Source organism: Abramis brama (genome assembly GCF_963993115.1).
Source record: "Abramis brama genome assembly, chromosome: 5".
Lineage (NCBI taxonomy): Eukaryota > Metazoa > Chordata > Actinopteri > Cypriniformes > Leuciscidae > Abramis > Abramis brama.
This window is the reverse complement of record NC_139967.1, coordinates 39,839,625-39,863,847: the sequence shown is the minus strand read 5'-3', so window position 1 is coordinate 39,863,847 and position 24,223 is coordinate 39,839,625. Positions and strand designations below refer to the sequence as shown.

Below are 24,223 nucleotides of genomic sequence, written 5' to 3'. Positions count from 1 at the left end.
AAGCACTAAAAGGTGTTTGGACAGCTGCAAGTACATCTCTGTTTAGTTATTAGGATTAGTTTTCTCAGTAATGTTTGAGTTGCAATCATTAATATTATGATGACTGTCATTTCATGTTCATGTACATTTCATGTGGGATTAAAAATATCATTAAGTATTAGTAAAGTGTGTGTTTCTGTTGGGTGTAAGTTTGTATAAATATTTGAAGATGGGAGTGTTTGTGAAATCTCCTTTTGTTTGCAATTTCGTTTGGTTCCTATTGTGGTGCAGAAAATACACACTTCACTTTTAAATATTTGCCATTGTTTATTTAAAACTTCAAACTTGAATTGCTCCCTAATCTGAGTTTGTAAATTTGATCAATTCTGAGGTACTGACACGAGGTCGTGCTCCACTGTAAAAAGGTACAGTTACAATAGTTATATTATACATTATTTATGTTGTCTGTAGTGACACAAAGATGTAAATTAACTTTAAGTGTATCAAATCAAAATAAACAGATCCTGAATATTACGCAGCACAACTGTTTCAACATTGACAATAATAAGAAATGTTTCTTGAGCACCAAATCAGCATATTATAATTATTTCTGAAGGATCATTCATGTGCCACTAAAGACTGGAGTAATGATGCTGAAAACTCAGCTTTGCCATCCCACAAAGCTGACATTTAAAACAAAAATAATAATAATTTTTTAAATTAAGAAATATTGAAAACCTGTTCATTTAATTTGTATTAAAAATTTCACAATATTACTGTTTTGACTGTATTTTTGGTAAATAAATGCAGCCTTGACGAGCAACCTCAAACTTTTGTTTTTTATACCATGAAATATATCAATGAATGAGTAACGTATTCATATACCATGGCATTTTCATGTTACCTCAAATAATACTATAATGGTAATGATACTTAAAACATGCTGATACCATAATGCTTTTTTGTTTCACACCCCAATTTAAAGGCCCTTTTCACAAGATGTAAAATAAGTCTCTGATGTCCCCAGAGTGTGTATGTGAAGTTTTAGCTCAAAATACCCCACAGATATTTTTATATAGCATGTTAAAGTTGTCACTTTTTGAGGGTGAGCAAAAACGCACTGTTTTTGTGTCTGTCCCTTTAAATGCAAATGAGCTCCTGCTTCCGTCACAGAGGGCGGAGCTTCAACAGCTCATGTCATTTTACCTCACACAGACATGCACTGAAAATTTCTAAACTTTTAGCCTTTTATGTTCAAACCGGAGTCAGAAAGATGGAGAGACTCAAGAAGAAGTGACAACATGTAGAAAGCAACAGGACATTTCTGAATGGTTTGTTGCAGAATTTATGCAGCTGATGTCAGTTAATTATCTTCTAGACATTGATTAGCATATTCTGTCATGAGATATTTTGCAGAATATCCAAGCTGTTCTTTTCCATACAATGTAAATGAATGGTGACTTTGGCTGTTCCTGATCCCCATCCACTGTCATTTAATAGCACGAACATTCTGCTAAACATTTCATTTTCTGTTCCACAAAAGAAAGAATTGGAATGAAATGAGAGTGAATAAATGATGACAGAATTTTAAATTTTAAATATCAAGTCATTAATAACAATCTCAGCAACCTCTCTGTTACAAATTTATGTGATGTTTTTCTCAGGCTGGTTGAAGACATTCGATGACTACTATCGAGACCAGACGCAACACATTCTCAACAACATGGTGGTGAAACTACACGAAGACAATCGGCGAAAAATGATCTGGTCTGAGATCTCATATTTTGCAAAATGGTGGGATAGCATCGACGAGCAGAAACGAGACGCTGTCAGGAGGTGAGGCTGTTGTCTGTTCTCAATATCCTTCCATCCTCAAGTGTTGGTGTAATTTATGGATTCATTAATTGCAGCGTTCACACACAGGTCTGGTGTAAGCGAGATGTTGAGGAGTTTTGGACTCCATTGTGCTTTTGGTCCCATTTTAATTAAGCTCAAAGTTTGTACTTTATTGCCTAGCTCTCAGGTGACGGTTTATGCGCAAAAATGAAACAACAACAAAATTAATTCCAGACATTGATACAAACATATTATGTTTTAATGATGATAAAGATACCAAACATAGATTCTAGTATATATATATTTTTTTTTTCTTCAATGTAAACTTTTCAAAAAAGTATCCAGTACCTGTCAAAATTTTGCTCACAATTTATCTGCATTTATTTAATCAGAAATTAAATATTCAGTAATATTGTGATATTACTATAATAATTCAGGAATATTTTGAAATATTATTACAATTTAAAATAAGTATTTTCTATTTTAATACATTTAAAAATGTAGTTTATTCCTGTGATGGAAAGCTGAATTTTCAGAATTATTACTCCAGTCTTCAGTGTCACATGATCCTTCTGAAGAAATCCTTCTAATATGATGATTTGCTGCTCAAGAAATATTTCTTATTATTATAATCAATGCTGAAAACTGTTTTTGGTGTTAACATTTTTGTGGAAATCATGATACCATTAAATGTTTTGCGGTAAGATAAAAAAAGAGGGAAATTAATACATTTATTCATCAAGGATGCATTAAATCGATCAAAAGTGACAATGAAGACATTTATAATGTTACAAAAGATATATATTAAATAAATACAAATAAATGCTGAACTTTGAATTGAATTGAACTTTCTATTACTCAAAGAATTCTGAAAAAAGTATCACCATTTCCACAAAAATGTTAAGCAGCACAACTGTTCTCAACATTGATTTTTTTTTTGAGCACCAAATCAGCATATTAGAATGATTTCTGATGGATCTGGAGCACTAATGCTGTATATTCAGCTTTGCAATCACATAATTAAATAATTTTAAAATATATTCAAATGTATATTCAAAAAACAGTTCTTTTAATTTAAAATAATATTTTGCAATATTCTGTTTTTACTGTATTTTTTGAGGAAATAAATGCAGCCTTGGTGAGCATAAGAGACTTCTTTCAAAGACATTAAAAGGTTGTAATATTTCCAAACTTTGGGCTATAAATGCATGTCAAATATACAAAACTGGTCGTGTTCATTGTTGAACTAGCCTTGGGAAAAGACACAAATGCCATGTGGAAATGTAATAAACAATTCTGCTGTGGGTTTGAATTCCAATTAGAGCATCTTTCAAAACGGCCTGAGGTGAAGACTGAAGTCAAATGAAAAATCCAACACCAATATTTATTCATTATTGATTTGATGCACAGAAAGAGTTTGAAGCAAGCAAGCTCTATTCTTTTTGAACATTTGCCCCCTCAAACACCCCCCCCCCCCCCATTTATTTCCAAGAAGGCCTTGGCTGACTCCAAATCAAGATTTTTGGCAGGCATGAGCAGGTTTTATTTCATTTTATATCAGCCGAATCAAGGTCTAGCATAATGATTCAATTTCTTTTACTGCCACATACATGGAGGTGTATCTTCAGAATAAATCAAGTTGTCTGTGCTTGAGAGTCTGCTCCAGAAAATGGGAACTGCAGATAATTCCATAAATTCCAATCTATGCTGACATATATAATTTGCAGTATTGGGAATGAGACTTTTCAAAAATGTCATATGCTGCTAATCGAAGAGTATGTCAACATATTTTCAAATTGGTCTAACCTCACCTGAACCTCAATTTCATTCCCTGGCAACATTAAACTTGATACAGGAAGCATTTAGAAACTCATATTCCGTGGTCTAAATGGCAGCTGTAGTCTGAAATGAACCAAATACATCTTAAATGATGGAGAAAGGGTCATAGTAGGGTCAACTTAAAATGATGCTCTTCATCCATTACTTGGTATGCATTGCATTTTTCAAAAATTCACATGCATTGCATTGTGCACAGTAAGACCAGGGACGTGTATGAATAAGACCAGGAATATATATAAAGAAAGTGAATAGGGTAGTTTTTGAATTCATGTTGACTTTAATGAAGGATCTAATCACTGGCGCCCAGTGGATTTTTCTCTTGGCCAGTGATTGATTCGAGAATAACAGACCATTTTTCAAAGTAATTTTGAAAGTTTCTGTCAGTTACGTGCTGAGCTAGTGCTCTTGGTTTTGCTAGCACCGCTCTTATTACTGGCCTCCAGAGGGCCACGCTATACGATTCACAGCTGAAATATTCAGCATTACAGAGAAAAGCTGCTGACTAGCAATCAGGCCTGGAGAAGTCTACTTCTAATAAGGGATGCCATTACCCAAGGTGTCTGCTCTCTGTTCAAGAAAATAATTAGTTTGCAGCGGCAAAGCTCAATAAATCTGAAAATATAAAAAAAATGTTGGTTACTGTGTGTAATGCTGCATATGTGAAGAAAGTGCTTTGTAGTGAAAACCCTGAGGAAATGCTGTCGATGATGTTGCAGTGGTGAAACATTTTCAGCTCCTTTGTACTCTTCAAAGCTTTAAATTCATCAAAATGGATTTTGTATACTTTACGTTCCTGGTGTTATAGCGCATGTTATTCTAAAGTAAAAAAAAATAGTCTTCATAGTCTTTTATCAAATGGTATTAACGTCTTCATCTGATTCTTCCACACTTGAATCAGTGGTTCTGTAACTGGTTTTCCTTCAGGTCCCAGATTTTACATTGGACATGAAGTGGCAACTCAAAAATTAAAATCAAACTGATAGTCTTAATTTTCCTCAATTACATGAAATTGCAAAAGAAGACCTAGAACGTTCACTTTCTAAAGCAGACATCTCAAAGCCCATCAAGCCCTTTCCATCTGGCAAAGCACCAGGTCCAGATGGCTTTGGATGTGATTTAATAATAATCTTTTTAAAACTAGCCCCTTACTTATTGAGAATGATCAATGACTCATATAACAATGGCAGACTCCCCAATTCATTATATGAGGCCAATATTTGTGTTCTATTAAAGAAAGGAAAAAACGACAAAGGCCAATTATAGACCTATATCGCTTCTTAACGTGGATCAGTTGATTACAAAAGTGTTAGCATATAGACTTGGAAAACATATCTCAACAATAGTACACCCAGACCGAACTGGGTTTATACCAGGTCGTTTTTCCCTTTGCAATGTTCGTCTCCTTCTTAATATTCTTTATAAAGATTTTTGGTTAGGAAGCCTCAGGATCAATCATTTCACTAGATGCCCAAAAGGCGTTTGATCAGATAGAGTGGCCATTCATGCTAAAAGCGCTTGAGCACTTTGGGGTTGGGAGTCGTTTTATCAAGGGTGTAAAAATTCTATATTTATGTCCTCGTCCTATTCTGACGAGCTCTAACAAATCTAACCCCTTTGAGTTTTCTTGTCGAGGAGTTAGGCAAGGAGATCTTCTTTCTCCTCTTCTTTTTGATATTACTTTGGAACCGCTAGCAATAGGGGTCAGAAGTCACCCACATATACATGGAATAAAGATTGGAAACGAGAAAGCTTTGGTTAGTCTATATGCTGATGATCTTTTAATATGTCTTTCTGATCCAGCCAAATCAGTTCCCCATTTACTTGATTATATTAAAGCCTTTGGTAAAATCTCCAGGTATACTATTAACTGGTCCAAAAGCGAGTTTATGTCACTTGCTAGACACACAAATCCCAGCCAGGTTGGTCCCTTGCCTTTCAAAATATTCAAAGATGACTTTACATACCTTGGCATGTGGTTCCAAAGATCCCTAAGCAAATATTTAAATAATTTTTTTTAGCTAGGATTGACAAATTAAAAGATAACAGAGAGCGGTGGAGGCTCCTTCTGCTATCTGTGATTGACAAAATGAATGCAAATAAAATGGTCACTTTACCACAATTCCTCTACCTTTTTCAAAATATGCCGATTTATATGCCTGTATCTTTTTCAAGCTTGTTTATTCAATTATCGTACCGTTTATTTGGAATTACAAGACCCCCAAATAGCAAAAACGCACTTACAGAAACCCACCCAGATGGGAGGCCTAGGTCTCCCAGTGTTCAAATTTTACTATTTGGCAGCATATGCCAGGGCTTTATTTTATTGGCAGAGGGGTATTCCTGGTGAAACTTTCTCTGTGGCTGATCCTCTATGGCTTAGGGTAGAGACATTGTCTCTAACAACATCTTGTCTCCAAGTTTTACTTTTTTCCAAAGTGTCTCCCTCATCAAAACTAATTGGGACCAATTTAATAATTAAAAATTCAATACGAATATTCAATCAAATAAGGAAACATCTTAAGTCACCTGACATCTCTGTCCTTACACCCTTTGCCAACAATCACATATTTAAACCCTCTCAGCTAGACCGAGGTTTTATTGAATGGAAAAGCAAAGGCCTGATGTCTATTGGGGATCTTTATATAGATGGTACATTTGCATATTTAAATCAATTGTAATCTGCATTTAATCTCCCAGGTTCCAACTTTTTTCGGTATCTATAAAGGGAGACATTGTGTTCAAATGGTTATTCCACAATTTATTGACAAACCAAAGTCTAACAAATTTGAGCAATGCTTTTTGGTAAATCCTAGCTCTAGACATTTGGTTTCACTCTGTGTAAATGCTTTCCAACTGCCTGTAAACACAAACGATATAAAAGAAGCCTGGGCTAAGGACTTTAATGAAGAAGTGTCCTATGAAACCTGGAATGAAAGTCTCAATAAGATGCAAGACTGCTCAATAAATGTGAGGCACAAGTTGATTCAGTTTAAAGTGGTACATAGACTGTATTAATCCAAAACTAAATTGAGTAAAATATACAATTCTATTTATCCAGTCTGCGACAGACGTAAAACAGAGGAGGGTTCTTTGTCACATATGTTTTGGTTTTGTCCCAAACTGTTTAATTTTTGGAGTGCCATGTTAGATTTTTTTCCAAAAGTTTTTCAAAAGGAGTTTAAACCAGACCATGGTCTTGTAATTCTCGGATCTTCTGAGACATTAAACACTCTTCCAAACTCTCAGAAACGACCTTTATTGTGTTACGGATGAAGTGGTTAAGATCAAGCGCACTACGAAGGAGATTCAATAGGAGACTTTAATTAAGAAATTAGACCAGGAAACAACCAAACATCAACAAAAACTTAAAGAGGGCTTAAATACACGGAGAACAGATCAGGGAAACGAGACACAGCTGGGGCAAATTAACTCAATGACAGTAACCATAGTAACTAACAAGATACAGCTGAACCAAATTAACTAATGAAGGAGTGGCTAGAGCATGCAGGTGAGGGCCAGGGAGGATGATGGGAAATGTAGTGACCGTGACATATTGATGTGCTTGACTCTTGTGAAAAAAACTATACTTTTAAACTGTAAATGTTCAGACTCTCCATGTTTCAAAGCTTGGTTGGGTGAATTGTTTCATGTCATACAACTGGAGAGGATACGTTCCTTGGAGTCCAAATCTCATTTCCAATTCCAAACTATATGGCAGCCCTTAGGGTTGTTATGGTCGTATTGTTTGGTTTTCTTTGTATTCCTAGGTTGGTACACAATGTAAAAATTTTAAATAAAATATATTACAATTGTTTTTTTTTAAATCAAATATTGAAATGTATTAATAGTACATTAACTAAAATGAGGGAGTGAATTAGTAAAAGGTGGCCATGATTGGACTAAAACTAGGGAATGAATTAGTACAACAGGGCCACGATTTTACTAAAACGAGGGAGCGAATTAGTACAAAGTGGTCTTGACTAAAACTAGCGCTTATGGTCATTTTGACCCAAAATGTATTTTCTTTCATTTCTTTTTGCAAATTTAGTGTTCCTCAGAGTGATCCAAGACCTTTGGACTTTTGTCACACTTGAAAAATTTACTGGATTTGAGGAGTTTATGGTTGTAATAAAAATAGTAACACCTCCATCCTTCGCGGGTCAAATTGACTCCCATAAGATTAAATGGAAAATTGGGATTTTTTTTATTTTATTTGTCAAAACAATATAAAAAATCTGGCACAATCCAGAAGAAACACACACACTAATGAAGGCATGAGACCATACCCCAATGCAGAACACACTCACATGCGTACGCACATACACACACCTAGGACATGCACCAAAAGTGCTAGTGTGAAAACACCCTCTGGTCGAATCAATTCCTGATGCATCTGATCCTTACAGAAGTACAATGCGTTTGTGAATGCAGTTTCATGTTGGCTAAGAAGATTTTTCTCTCCTTCTCTTTCGTTCACTCTCTTTCTCTGATTACAGGCTTGTAGAGAGCGGTCAGCTGGAGTTGGCTACAGGAGGCTGGGTGATGCCTGATGAAGCCAACACTCACTACTTTGCATTGATAGATCAGTTAGTTGAAGGCCACCAGTGGCTGGATAAAAATTTGGGTATGTAAATTTTATTGCTTTTTTACTTTGGTTGACAACTCCACATCAAATCTAAGAGTTTACCTCATAGCTGCATAACATATGGATTGATGATACATGCTGTGTACTTTTACACCCAGAAGTTATGTAAAGTCAGCCAAATAGATTATAACCTCTTGTATCAAGAAAGAACTTTCCAGTTTTCCGGTTCGAAGGGACTGTGGGCGGTCCTAGGTTGAATTGGGTATCAATATCTTGTTTCAGACCTATTTAAATTCTGAATCAACCTCAGCTCAAGATGTGGGTTGTGAAACCCAGAATGCTAAACCTCTTAACTGCAATACTATAAGGAATTTTAGCTCCTCTACATATGTATGCTTCCCATATTGGCTCAAAGACCTCTGGGAGATTTTTGTTTTCAATGTTCATTATTAGTGTATTAAAACATGGAGCATAGCCCTGGCTCTCATTACTACACATCCACTCTACCATCTGCTCTCCTGATATCTCAGCTGTCAGTAGACCGGTTTCTCAAATATAGATTGATTGTAGAGACAGATTCTACAATGAGTCTTTGGATTTCAAACAACACTTGTTTAGCTGATGATGCCATGCTCCCAGTATTACACTCAGGAGAACTTTAAGCTGCTGAGTTAAGGTTTGCTCATTCTCATGTGCTCATGAATATAAACACAGGTCTCTTCAGGGTACACATGCCTTTCAAGATTACCTGAATCTCCTGGGTTTTACTCTGTTCCTTGAGTCCTATCTGAGAATCGCCTCACCTTACATTCAGAGCTGTTGTAAATGCTCTACTGAATCACATTCACTGATTTTTTTTTTTAGACACACTAAAAATGGACCCTAACCAAGTTTTAACTTAAGTGTATGATTGTATTAGCTGTTTCTAAATATAGCTATATATATATAGCTAGATATAGCTAAAAAACGATGTACGCTATGTACACTACCGTTCAGAAGTTTGGGTTCAGTTTGATTTTTTGTGAGTGTGTATGTGTGTGTTTGAAAGAATTCTATTTTGGTCACTAAAGCTGTATTTATGTAATAAAATACAGTAGAAACAGTAATTTTGTGAAATATTATTTAAATTTAAAATAACTGTTTTCTATTTTAATATATTTTAAAATGTAATTTATTCCTGTGATGGAAAGCTGAATTTTCAGTGGTGATTTTTCCAGTCTTGAGTGTCACATGATCCTTCAGAAATCATTTTAATATGCTGATTTGGTGCTCAAAAAACATTTATTATTAGTATCAATGAAATCAGTTGTCCCGCTTAATATTTTTGTGTAAACCGTGATACTTTTTTTATTATTATTATTTATTTAGGATTTTTTGATGAATGGAAAGTTCAATGGAACAGAAATTGAAATTCTGTAACATTATAAATCCTTAAATCCCATTCATCCTTGCTAAATAAAAATATTAATTCTTTCAACAACAAAAAAAACCCTGATCCCAAACATTTGAATGGTAGTGTATATTAATATATCTATACTTGTTCGGATGGCTTTCAATCAGAGCAGTAAAATACAATCAAGTAAAACACAGTTTAAATCTAGTTAAATAATCATGTTCTATGTTCTGTTTCTCATTAAATGAGCACAAGGAAAAATATTATTGATTAATTTTCATTTATATGCACCAGTAATGCTTTAGAGTAAGTAGAAAAAAATAATGTTCAGAAATAGGCAATATATTGAATTATATACATTTGTTCATTTAACCTAAAATTGTAATCCTCCTCTTTTTGTTAGGAGTGAAACCCAAGACTGGCTGGGCTGTGGATCCATTCGGTCACAGTCCTACCCAGACATACCTGCTCAGACAGGCCGGTCTGTCCAACATGCTGATCCAGAGAGTGCACTACACAGTGAAGAAACACTTCTCCTCCCAGAAGACCCTAGAGTTCTTCTGGAGACAGAACTGGGGTGAGCAACTGATCTTAATGTAGGAAATAGAGAATGACGTTATACGAAGTGTTTTAAGTCCATTTATGCAGTGCTTTAATATTCGTGATGTTTTTCTGTATAACTGTAAAATAGCAAATAGGATGGGTAACACTTAATAAAGTATACAGTAATAAAGTACTTACAAATCATTTGCAAACTTTTAGTTTATAGTTTATTCATAGTTAATATATTGCAGTCTCTACATTGTTAATATATTAAAAGGCTATATACAAATAGTGAGTTCTTCATTCACTGTCACTATAATTAACCAAATTTTTATTGTTGGCATCAATTTAATTTTTGGACGAACTGTCCCTTTAAGTCTCAGTGTGTGTCAGAGTGGCCTCACATGTTTGATTGGAAATCTCTGTAGGAGCCTGCTCTAATCATATGAGCTGCTCTGTGGTGCCATTCACACTTCCCATTGATTGAATCCATCTTTTATTTAGCAATTACGTTGATTAAAACCTGGGTAGGAGGGGGTGCTCGTTACATTTAGCCTCATGATTTAGAAATAGAGGTCGAAGTGAGATAAATCCAGTTTTCTGTGAAGCATCTACAGCTGCTGGCCCTGAAGCAGTTGGTAACGGACCCAACCCCGTCTGTGCCTAGTGGAAGCTCACTCTCGTTCCGGAAACATCTCCATCACTGGAGGTCATTCAGCCCCTCGCCCTGAAAGATAACCACAAACTGAGATGTTGACAGGAGCCGTAATGATTTACCTCATGCTTGAAGCTATCGTATGATGTTGTGTTGTGTGGGTCTGCGATGAGTTGATATCGCTTGTCCAGTCGATGCTCTCCTGATTGAGTATTTGTATGCGTGAAAACTTTCTGCTCACTACTGAGCCCAACTTTCAGGTTGGTTGAGTTCATCAAAGAGAAAAGCCTGGAGCTCAGAAAGCTCTTATCACACAGGAAGCCAGGTTAAATGAATGATAATAATGGAGCAGTGACCGTGCATCACACCCTGGACTCCTCCTTCTGCATTTCATCATTTATGGCCGGATAATTATTGTTTGATAACATCCTGAGTGTAGATACATGTGGATAGTGTTCAAGTTCACTCGAACACCTCATGTCAAATGTTGTATCATGAAAGAGAAAAATATCTCTAATTTCTCAACCTTGCTGAGATACAGTTGTGCCACTCTTCACATTTCAAACCAAGGAACCACAACTAATTCCATTAGTTAATATTAGTTAACTACATTACTTATAACAATGAAAAATACTTCTAAAGCATTTATTAATTTTAATGTTAATTTCAACATTTACTAATACATTATTAAAACCAAAAGTTGTATGTTAAGATTATGAACAGATTTGAGCAAGCGAACAGTCCAGACTGTAAAGTCTGTAAATGACACAAGTATGTTGTCTGTGGTTTCATAAAAATAGTGTAAATTATACATACCGGTTATGAAAACAAAGGATTTAAGGGTTAAAACTTCAAAGACTTTTTGTAACTGGCTATTTTTGGTGTTATTATAATGTAAATTAGTTTGCTCTGTTATTCTGATGAAGGAGATAAAAGAAACAAACGTGTATTACAAAAGCTTACCTAATGACGTTTCAATTATTTAATAATTGAACACAGTACATTTGTTTATTTCCACACTGCTGAAGTACCAACCTAACTTTTTTCAATGTTATGAATTCAACTAAATATGCTATATATTAAATATTAAATAAAAAATATTTAAAACATGAAGTATCCTAAATTTCTTGAAAAAGTCTAAGCATTTTAAAACATTTGTTTTAGTTTGCATTATGAGAGTGCTTATTAGTGAGACAACATCAGGTGTAAATAATTCATGTTAAGTGTAAGCTCTACAACCTTCAACTAATCTCTCACTATGTAGGGAAAAGTTTCTTGTGTAAACTTGCAGAGAACTGACTTCATACATTCACTAAAAATCATCTTAGCAGCATTTGTTAGGTTTGAGATTTTGTTATCTCATGCAATGACATTCACACTCAAGTATTTAAGTGTTCTCATATTGTTTTGGAGCTGCTGTTTGTTGCTCCACTGGCACTTGTTCTCTAGTGATTTGAATATAAAATAAGAGCTGAGGGAAATGAGTAAAACGATACAAGGGCTGAATTGGAGCCAGTTTTTCTCAGAACATCAAACAAAAGAGAAGTCAGGGGAAATATCCTCCCACATCGCTTCTATTGTTTTCCGTTGTCTGTCTGTTCAGTGCCATGCATCTGTTTGGGATACGATGTTTTTTTCCCAGAGCTAGTGTTAAAAAACCCCTGGAAAAATGGACTCCTAACTTAGATCTCTGACAGTAGCCGCTGCTGAACAAATATGATTACAGTTCATTTGGCTGCAACAGTGTGCACTCTATGCCAGGCTGAATTAGTTTCTACTCAGTGTAATCCCATATATCACCATTTAACAGACAGCCAGACTACTCTGTGCTTCACATCTGGTCCCTTGTTTAAAGGGAAATCTTGCATTATTAATTCACACAGCTTTTATGAAGGTCACTCTGGAGCACATGCTGTGCTGAATGGGTAATTGAATATTTTTATTGCAAATTAAATATGATTGGATTTTGACATTAGTGGATCAGTTCGTAATTTGCTGCCCTGAAAATGGATGGACTCTTGTTGTTGGTCATATTCGCACTCTGAATTATGTGTAAACAAAACATTTTCAGTGTGTAATAAAAAAATTGGGTCTTGATTCTGTGCTTCAGCAGTTGGTTGAATCTTAAGTAAGTGGGTGTTACGTACTTATTTTTTGGTAAAGACCCGAAAGTGAGAGGGGAACATCAGCAGAAAACGGAAGTCATTTCAGAGGTGGACCAAGTTGTTTTATTTTACATATTTATTTTGTATGTAACATTTAAAAACACTGCCCTGACAAAAAAAGAAAAGAAGTCAAATGCTTAAGAGGATATGATTGTTATAATTATAACATGTTATAGGTTTGGCTACAGCTCTTCTAACCCTAATTGATGGAGTGTGTAGCTTTTCATATCTTAAACAACCATGCAGGAAGACACATCATGGCCTTATTTCAGGATGACAATGTCAAGATTTATCAGGCTCAAATTGTGAAAGAATGGTTGGGAGCGAGCGTGAAGAATCATTTTCACACATGAATGGGCTCCTCTGAGTCCAAACCTTAAATTCATTGAAAGTCTTTGGGATGTGCTGGAGGAGACTTTACAGAGTGCTGGATTCTTGCATTGTCAATACAAGATCTTGACCAAAAATTGATGCACCTCTTGATGGAAATAACATCACAACATTTTTTTGGGCACGGGCAGTGTATTAGTGTTTAGTTGTTGTCAAATATACTGTTGTTCTGTGAATTTTACTGGGCGAAATCCAGACATTTCAATAGGAATTGGGATTCTCGATTGGGGATTTCACGTAAGCGCAAGGTTTTCTTATTCGGATTTCGCAAAGGGTTCAAGTTGATCATGCAAATTTGCCATGTTGACCAACAGAAAGCTGCTTGGTTTGAAAGTGACTTCTGTGTGATCTGTGCTTCCTACATTGCTACACTATTGACAGTGGATCTTTTTTGTTTGCCAATGTGGCTGCACCGTTAGGCCGTGTTTCCACTAAAGCGACTGTGGCTGCGGCTAGTGTATTTTTCCAATTGTTTTCAATTGGAGCGCGTCGTTTTTCAAACGCCAGGAGTGTAATGTGGCGCTGAGAGTCTATTTCACGCTGAAGCGCTGAACGCTCAGCGTTTTATACCAGTCGCCGAGAGTTGAAGAATGTTCAACTTTGGGTAAAATGCAGCACTCACCTCTGTCACTTTTTGCTCAACCGTCCAATCACAGTGGAGAAGGGTTCTGCCAGAACGCTCTCAAGCGCTCACAGCTAGGCGTTTTCAGTTGACTAAAAACGCTTAGGTGGACACGCAGCCTTAGACTATTAGCTTTAAATTTCTATTTGATGTGTGTTCAAGTCCTCCTGGGAAGTTCGTATTTTTGGGAAGTCGTAATTACCATGTCAGGTGTGTTCAAGTCACTTTGGTTGGTAGCAAACAGTGGATAATGGACTTGTTAATGGAATTTTGGTGAAATTTTGCCAATGTGGCCATACCTTTAGACTGGTCGATTTAAAATTGTGTTTGTTTTTTATTCCAACAGATCAGGACTCAAGTACAGACATTTTGTGTCACATGATGCCATTCTACAGCTACGATGTTCCCCATACATGTGGTCCTGACCCAAAGATCTGCTGCCAGTTTGACTTTAAAAGACTGCCAGGAGGAAGAATCAGCTGTCCGTGGAGAGTTCCTCCTCAGGCCATCACCAACAACAACGTACAGGAGAGGTACACCTATACACACCAGTCACAGACATTAGGAGCTACCTTATTTACTTATGACGACCTAGAAATAACAATGATCGTCTTGAAAAAAGTCTGATTCAATGAATAACAATTTTTGTCCCTTTTTCCATGTCATTGTTTGTGGATTAGTGTTCCCTCGAATCAGATCAGACTTAGATTTCCCTCCACTTAGTTTAGTCTCTCCATGTTTAGAGTTCAGACGCTGTTGGACCAGTACAGGAAGAAATCCAAGCTTTTTCGGACCAAGGTGCTGCTAGCACCACTTGGAGATGATTTCCGCTACACTGAAGCTGTCGAATGGGACCAACAGTTTGATAACTACCAGAAACTCTTTGATTACATGAATTCTCACCCTGAGCTCCACGTCAAGGTCTTGCTTCTGTTGTTTGCTTAAGTCACTCTAAATTGGCCACATTTTGAGCTCTTTTTATATTTTCAGACATTCATTGTATATACATTTAGCTATATACCTCTTTTGTTTCTCTTTGCAGGCCCAGTTTGGAACCATTTCAGATTATTTCGAGGCCTTGCGTAAAAGCACTGGCATGGATCCGGACGGCATGAACGTTGGCAAGTTGGCGTTGCCTGTGGTAAGCGGAGACTTTTTCACGTATGCGGATCGAGACGACCACTACTGGAGCGGATACTTCACCTCACGGCCGTTCTATAAACGCTTGGACAGAATACTGGAATCACATCTTCGGTACGCTTTACTGAATCCAAATGCACTGCATGAATCTCTACAATCACATTACATTAACACTCGCCATGTGCCAAATGCTGGAAAAACTTGGCTTCAGCGAGTACATAAAACTGGTGTAAAACTGAACTAAAGTCAGACTCTCACTGCCGAATCAGTCCACGAGAGAAAAGATCAGTGACAAACATTGTAAAATGATTAGTAAAAGTTTTTTCTTTTAATAATACTCTATGTAGCACAAAATAATTCATTGCACCAAAGTGAAGATATGAAGAACACAACCCAAATGCACTGCATAAATCTGCATAAGTGCACTGCATAAATATTTCTGGCCAGAGTCTAAATGTCCAAAAACTGAAACCATTTCCATATGGCTGGGCTTAATTTGCCTTTGAGACCATGAGTTCAAAATGAACATTAAAAATGAATTTTGAACCATTTAGAATGCTTACTAATATGCACAAAAAAATTTGCAATTCATATTGTATAAACGAATGACATTACCTGGAAATTCAGCTTATTCAAAGTCTAATCACTTTCTTTTTTAAATATTCACCTAATTTTTTTTTTGTTTTTATGGTTTTTGTTTTGTCAACTTTTAGAACACACATGTTCTAAAAACCCCATAACTCTAATATGATTTCTTGAGGTCTTTAATGGCATATCATGACTTTTCGAACTTTCGATTTTTTTCGAACTTTCAAACTCATACTCAAACAGTCTCGAACTGATCATGGTCACTGTGCTAGTACAGTCTTTCTATAGGTAAAGGAGCTCTGTGATAACAGACGTTAACATCTCTTTCTTCATGGGCTTTATGCTGCTAACTTACACACAAAGCTGAAGGTCACATGTCTGTGTTGTGACGATAAGACTGAAGCCCCGTGACAAGGTCACAGCAAACTAAAGCAGCCGGTTTTGAGCCAGCTGCTCAATGGCTTCAGTATTTATTTGACTGTGGCACCTTATCTTGTGTGGGGGCTTTACTAATTTTACTCTTTGACACCTTTCTAACATGATATTGGCCCTGGAAACATTAAAATTGGTCTTATTTAGTAAAAACCCTTTATAAAGTTAAATTATCGCTAATATGTGGCATTTGAAAGAAATAGCTCTTCCTTTATTTATTTTTATAGCAGGAAATTGTTAAAACGTCTTTGCAGGTCTCATTAATTGGCCCGGTTCTAGATAATGAGACATTACAGTGGTACATATTGATTTTCTACATTGATTTTTCCCTACATTCTCCTTCACAGATGTGTTTTTTTTTGTTGTTTTTTACACAAATCAGTAGAGCTGATTCAGTTAAATAAAACTGAAATGAAATACAATCCAAATATTAGATGATATGCTTAAATTAGAAAAACAGGCTATTAACTGAAATAAATTACTACAGCTAAAAGTGTGATTCAAAAATCTAAATATTGATAAATATTATAATAGTATATAAATAATGGTAAAATAACACCGCAATAGAGCTCTACATTTAAACCCCCTAACCACAAAACATACTATGGAACTTCCATGGTTTTTTTTGTTGTGAAAATGTACTATGGAGTTGTCAATCTTTGTTGATATACCTTTTTTTTTATTTTTTTATTTTTTTTATGGTAGCATGTCTCATGTTTTTAGGGTAAGTCCCATAGTATCCTAGTGTGTGTGTGTGTGTGTGTGTGTGTGTGTGTGTGTGTCAGTGGCTGCCCTGCATTTCATTGTTTAGTGCAAGATCGTGCTAAGGATATGAATTTATCCTCATTTACTGACTGTACTGCATATCTGTATACCCCGTCCTCTCAAAGGCGGCTGTACTTGATCACACAAGTGAATAGATTGGGTACACCTTCAGCTTGCGGATGCGGAGAACTCTATTTAACACAGTATTTGCATTTTGATGGGCGTCTAAATGTAGGCAGGAGACAGTTTTCATCAGTATGCAGTTGTTAAATTATCCCCCGTTCTACACGATGGCTTCTTTCACACAGCAAATAGGACTTTGTTCAGCTCTGCTCAGTTTCACACACACAGACACACAGAAGATTGATTAGAGATATTCAGTCCAAGGTCATTTCATGTTTAATTAATTATTAAAATGTTCTTGCGGGTGCAGAAAGCAGATGTATGTTTGATGTGAGGTATGTAGGTCGCATGTACTGCGTTTTCATCTTATAACTACTGTTTGTGAGCCATATAAAGACATTTTTGATCTGCTGAAACTACTTAGGCTCATCTCACTTCAAAGGTCTATTTGAAAAAAATACATTTTAACTATGGATTTTTGTGAAATGTCACTCCAGTTTGCAAATGTACTCTGGTGAGAGTTCGTAGTTTTCGTGAAGGTGTTGGTTTCCAATAAAATGTCACTAAAACCTTTTAGACAACTGCCACTTTTTGAGTGAATCTCAAGAAAACATGTCCATGTCACATTTAACCCTAACATAAAAAAAAAAAAATATATATATATATATATATATATATATATATATGTATATATGTATATATATATATATATATATATATATATATATATATATATATGTAATAAGAAAACTATTTTTCCATAAAGAAAATTAAGCCTGTTACCCTCATTTTACTGCATTTTTCTTGCATTTTTTTTATCATTTTGTAAATTAGTAATATAATTATTTTCACTAATCATCCTTATTAGATTATCATTACTGTAATACAATTTTTATTTAAATCAGCATAAAATGAAGCCAGTACAACAACTGGGCGAGAACTCCCTGCGCATCCATGCAGCCTAGCATGGATAAGAGCAGGGAGAGCAGCACTAACCCCCCCTTGGGGTAAACAGAACAGAACCAACATGAAAGTTTGCAAATATATTTAATTCAAGATTTTAAAGTACAGCATAATCGAGAATTTATTCTGATTCAAGGGGAATCAGAATGCCAAGTCCTGACTGGGCGAGAGGAGGAGCTGGGGATGGAGAAGGGTAATTAGCTCCGGAGAAACGCGATAGCTGCTGATAATACTGAAGGAGCTTATATATGTATACGGTGATCGGCGTCGTATTCCTATAGGTAGATGTGGATCAGCTGAGGGTCAGCTGATGTGAGCTTGACTAACGTGACCTGCCAGAACTAACGCTATGCTTGATATTTAAATGAAAATGTATTTCTTAAATTATATATGTATACACACACATACATATTACATGATACTACTGAGAATTAGACTTTTTAGACATATTTATGCAAAAAATGTGACAATGAAAAAAAAAAAAAAAATCCTTAAAGCAGTGGCTCTCAACCTTTTTGACACGAAGACTCCCCGCTGTCCAACACAATATTTTCAGTATTTCTGCATGTTTTCAAACTTCTAAAACTGAGAGTTTTGTATCAAATAACTGAACGATGATTCATTTTGTGATTCCAGATGTTTCAAGAATCGAATGTATAAATAAAACACTATAGTTATTGCTGTGTAGTTATTGATGGAATAGTTATAGCTGATGTGTTTTTCGATTTTAATTTGATTACCAATACTTTTAAGTCATCTTTTGAAATTTGCCGAGGCCACCTAGTGGGCCCTGGGCTCCTGGTTGAGAACCACTGCCTTAAAGGAAAATATAATTTCTTTTCTTTCATCCCGATGTGAAATATGACTCATTTCCAACAGGTTTTGTGAGGTTCGCCCAGCTATAGATTTCCATGTCTTGTAAAACATTTGAGAAGGTCATTCTTGTATCCTGTATTGTTACCATAATGTGGAGAGATTCTGGTTTTATTGTTCTTCTCCATTGTGGGAGCGTTCCGACACTCCCAACACAACAGGGTCCAAACCAGACTGTTGTCTCGCTTTTCCTGTAATGTGAACATTAGCCTGATACTGGATGTATTTTCATGCTAGATGGATTCCTGTAACAGTGCGGATTTGAGGGAACTTTTGATCTTGCGAGGGAGGGAGTTTCATATGTCACTTCATGTTTTTTTCCGTAGGGCAGCTGAGGTCCTCTACTCTCTGACCTTGGCCAACATTCAGAAGTACGGCCGGCCCAGTGAATACCCTGCAGTGGATAATTACAAGTTACTGACAGAAGCCAGACGCAATCTCGGTCTCTTCCAACACCATGATGCCATCACAGGCACAGGCAAAGACTGGGTGGTTGTGGACTATGGAACCAGGTAGCACATCTTTCTTGAAACATAGAAGTGAGATGTGAGGATGTGAGAAAAATTCTCTTATCCAACCAACTCGCTCCAGTCACTGTTCCCCTGGAACAAACTGGGGTTAAGTGTCTCCAATATTTATGTTTAAATGTCACATTTTGCCCCAAAGTGGGAGTCACACATAAAATTATATCATGATATCATGATATAAATCATGATAAAATTATACGAATAATGAATTTATAAATATATCCATACAGAACAAAAGACTGCCAATATGTTTTACAAGAAAAACAAAACGTTTTCTAGGGCTAATCAACCTAAATGATTCTTTAATAATTGTTCAACAATTATTTTGGACGTAATTATTCATAACTGCCCATTTTAAAGAAATAGTGTTTAAAGAATAACATTTAGTGGAAAAATATTGATATTTAATATATACCATGGTACTTAATTGTTAAACTGTCATATGGGTTTTTCAGTGGCCTATATAATATTAATATATAGAGTGCCCAATGGCTGATTTAATGATATGTAATATCATTTATTTACAGCAAATTAGATATTTATTTATCTTTTAAAAGTTTAAAAGTTTGGGTTTTTTAATGTTTTTAAACAACAACATGTATTTGATCAAAAATACAGGAAAAACAGTAATATTGTGAGATATTATTACAATTTTTTAAAATATATTTTACACTGTTATTTATTCCTGTAATGGCAAAACTGAGTTTTCAGCATCATTACTCCAGTCTTCAGTGTCACATGATCCTTCAGAAATAATTCTAATATACTGATTTGGTGCTCAAAAACATTTCTTATCATCAATGTTGAAAACAGTTGTGCTGCTTAACATTTTTGTGGAAACCTTGATGCAGTTTTTCCAGGATTCTTTGATGAATAGAAGTTAAAAAGAACATTTATGTGAAATAGAAATATTGTAAGAATTTGAGTCTTTACTGACACTTTTTATCAATTTAATGCATTCTTGCTGAATATAATTTTTCCCCCACAAAAAAACTAAATAAAAAACTCACTGACCCCAAAAATTTGAACAGTAATTTAGAACCTTTTGGTTGACAGGCCAGATTAACCATTATGCCACACAATTTCCAAAATATTAGTTTATATGAACTTTGTCTAACACTTGAAAATATGAATGGTTTAAAAAAAAAATCTGATTCTTTTTATCTGATATTATCAGGCAAAAAAAGACCAGAATAATAATAAAAAATATTAGCCATTATGGTTGCTGTTATTGCAAACATCCATACTGAATTACATTACTGCTTGTTAACAGTTTAATTTACCCAGGAATTCTGGCACATATATATATATATATATCCGTGCTGTAGAAACATGATGATCTTTCTTATTTTGAAGGTTGTTTCACTCTATTCTGAACCTGAAGCGAGTGATTGTGAGCTCGGCTCATTGGTTGATGCTCAAGGACAAACAAACATACTACCATGATCCTTCAAATCCATTTCTTCAGATGGTGAGTGTTCATACTGCATATCCGCAACATGCTGACATCACTCCTAAATTTGGAAATTGCCATCTGAATGTCACATTTTTGCTGGTTCTGTATTATAGGATGACGTTCAGCCATCCCAAGACGCCTTACCTCGCAAAACTGTTCTTGAAGTTAGTGGAAAACCAAGGTAATGCAAAAACAAAGCTAAATCAATGTTTTTGTAGTGCTTTATAGCAGACTGACGTTGAGTTCCTGAGAATGGCTTCATTGTACATGTGTTAGTTGACGAGAGGCAGCAGAATTTGTGTGGCAGAAAATGCTACATAAAAATGACGTTCCCTTTTCTCAGGTTGCTGGTAGTTTCCAACCCCACAGAGCAGGCCAGGGCATCCATGGTTACAGTGTACGTGAACACTGCTAACGTGCGCGTGCTTAATGCTCTTGGTCATGTGGTCCACGCTCAAGTCAGTGCAGTGTGGAATGATGCCACTCACGCTGCTACCGACGTCTTCCAGGTGAGGTCTGCTACATCGATGCATGCCATCACAGCATTAGGGGTGTATTGAATGGAAAAGATCAGGGTGAAGATAGTAGATCTCCATGTCGGTTAGTTTGAGGTCATCTAAATGCTCTTTAAATGTGTTTGTTTGCTCCTCGGCAGTTGTCTTTCGTGGCTCGCGCTGCTCCTCTGGGTCTGAGCGTGTACCAGCTGATGGAAGGAATGGAGCCAAGCACAGAAGCTGCTAAGTACATGTTTCTTCAGGATGGCGGTCGCATTTCAGTCAATAAACTGGAGCATTTCCAACAGTTCTACCAAAACGATGGAGCTCCTGTGCACATTGAAAATCCTCACCTCAAACTCTCCATCTCTACAGCTACAGGTCTTTTAGAGGTTCGACTGCTTTGTGGATTTGTCATAAGTGGATGTGTTTAGGAATGACTCTGTGTAACGTTCAGAAAACATCTCTTGTTTGCAGAAAATGGGGTTGAAGGACGATGACTCAGAGCACCAGGTCAAAGTGGAGTTTGCTTGGTATGGCACCACCAGCAATAAAGACAAGAGTGGTGCCTACCTGTTCATGCCTGACAAAGAAGCAACAGTTAGTACTATACGCTTTTTATTATTTCTTCGATTAATCGGTTATTCTATATCTTGCCCAACAGTATTACATTTTTGTTGGGTTGCTTTTTTCTACATTTTATTTATAGATGTAGTAGGTGAGTGAGACAGGAAATCAAGATAGGGGAGATTGGGTTACAATCATGATTAGGCCCAAACCCAAACCCTGGAAACTACAATGCTTTTTTTATTCAGACACTGAATAGTGGTGCAGAAAATACCGGCTTTCGAAAGTGATTACAAACGCGTGAAATGCATGCACCCGGGTTGGTTGCTTTCCACTACAAATGCAAGGTTGAACCAACATTAACCCCTTTCTAGAAATATAAATGTGGTTATTGTGCACTGGCGCCGGCTCTGGTGCAAGAGAAAATGTTACAGTAAGCATAACAGCAAAGTTAATACAGGACAATGAACTGAAGCCAACAGAGGGCTGAAATGCACACAGGATAGCGAGAAACTAAACAAGACATAGGTGAACACAATCGCCCTGCAAGCAATAGCCTTCATTTCACCATCTAGGTTAACTATAGACCCGATTTAGTCTGGCTATGAGTAACCCACTTCTAGCCAAAATAACCTTTAATCTGGTTACATGTCATTTTTGCCAAAATTACTTGCGGGATATATGCTATTCCATCATGTAAGCAAAGTCAACAGTGATTGGTTTCATTTCTTTGACATGTTCTATACGTAGCCTGTGCTTCTATTCTTGGGTTATGGTTAAACGGGTTTTAGCCTAGACGTCAGGGCTGTGTTGGACAGCTATTAGACGTCTTTTAAACGCAAGATTGCTAGCTGGGTGGTAACCAAGGGAACAAACGAAACAATAGGAAAACAGGAAACAGGAACTTACAAACTAGAAGTGTTTGGAAAAGTAAACAGAAACTTTGATGTGACATTATTATTGTATTCATTTTATTCTAATAATTTATTTCCATTGCACCTTTCTTACATAAATATAATTTGCTACGACTAAATATAGAAATGCAGGAAATACTAGGTCACATTTTCATTCACTTTGTAAATAAATAATTAGAATATTTTCATTTTGTGTTACTATTCCTTTAATAACAACAACAACTTTTATTATTGTATATATGTGGCACTGGAACACAAAACCAGTCACATGTCGCACGGGTATATTTGTGTCAATAGCCAACAATACATTGTAAGGGTCAAAATGATCAATTTTTCTTTTATGCCGAAAATCATTAGTATAGGAAGTAAAGATCATGTTCCATGAAGATACTGTGTAAATGTCCTACCATAAATATATAAAACATTAATTTTTGTGAGTGAATGCAGCACAATCGCGAACATAAATGGACAACTTTAAAAGTGATTTTCTCAATGTTTCGATTTTATTGTACCCTCAGATTTTCAAATAGTTGTATCTCGGCCAAATATTGTCCTATCCTAACAAACCATTTATTTATTTATTCAGCTTTCAGAATTTATTTATTTATGAAAGCTTATTTATTCAGCTTTCAGATGATGTATACATCTCAATTTAAAAAAAATGGACCCATGTGACTGGTTTTGTGGTCCAGGGTCACATATGTATTTATTGATTAAAACTAAATCGTATTACATTGCACCTTTCTTCCTTAAACATGTATAATTTATCTAGCCGTGGTTCCACTGAATAGTGCTGCAGGAAAAACTGGGTTATAGATTGCCCACTCCTATAAAAACTGTTTATTTGCAGCAGGCTTGCAGTTAATTTGTGGCAAACAAATGATTGCTGAGAGTTTGCTGAAGCACTGAATTATTTGGTAAAGTTTCATTGAAACTTGTGTGTCATTCAGCTGATTAGAGTTATAAACATAATGGCAGTTTGGTCACTGCTCACAGAGAACACTGGGAAACCTCATTCTTTCATCAGGACATTTTTGTCATGCAGTGTTTTTTGTAGCTCTGCTTTGAGGGGATTTTTATGAGTGTGATTTGATTCACATTGATTTTCTTTCTCTCACACACAGATTTACTCTCCCTCGCAACCGCCGGTGGTTCGAGTCACTAAAGGGCCGCTGTTTTCTGAAGTCACCACTACCTTCACACACATTAAACACACTCTCCGGCTCTACAACATGCAGGGTAAGAGAGAACGGCAATCACTCAACAACACCTGCTCTTCTCACTTTCACTTATTCAAATAGTCACCACTATTTACAGTATGTAAATCAAATATTTACACCAGGAATTTGCAAAACGACATTTCTAGTTTGACTA

The 24,223-nt window shown here is 36.0% G+C and overlaps 1 protein-coding gene across 1 annotated transcript in view; it reads left to right on the top strand.

Moving 5' to 3' along the window:
* man2a1 (mannosidase, alpha, class 2A, member 1) overlaps positions 1 to 24,223 on the top strand; it is a 60,728-nt gene that overhangs the window by 13,795 nt on the left and 22,710 nt on the right. The window contains exons 4-16 of the mRNA XM_084113311.1: positions 1,644 to 1,815; positions 8,151 to 8,278; positions 10,036 to 10,209; positions 14,354 to 14,540; positions 14,751 to 14,928; positions 15,050 to 15,261; positions 19,218 to 19,403; positions 20,775 to 20,889; positions 20,988 to 21,055; positions 21,218 to 21,383; positions 21,530 to 21,760; positions 21,846 to 21,968; positions 23,974 to 24,088. Coding sequence (XP_083969437.1) covers positions 1,644 to 1,815; positions 8,151 to 8,278; positions 10,036 to 10,209; positions 14,354 to 14,540; positions 14,751 to 14,928; positions 15,050 to 15,261; positions 19,218 to 19,403; positions 20,775 to 20,889; positions 20,988 to 21,055; positions 21,218 to 21,383; positions 21,530 to 21,760; positions 21,846 to 21,968; positions 23,974 to 24,088 — 2,055 coding nt within the window. The remainder of the gene's footprint in view (positions 1 to 1,643; positions 1,816 to 8,150; positions 8,279 to 10,035; positions 10,210 to 14,353; positions 14,541 to 14,750; positions 14,929 to 15,049; positions 15,262 to 19,217; positions 19,404 to 20,774; positions 20,890 to 20,987; positions 21,056 to 21,217; positions 21,384 to 21,529; positions 21,761 to 21,845; positions 21,969 to 23,973; positions 24,089 to 24,223) is intronic.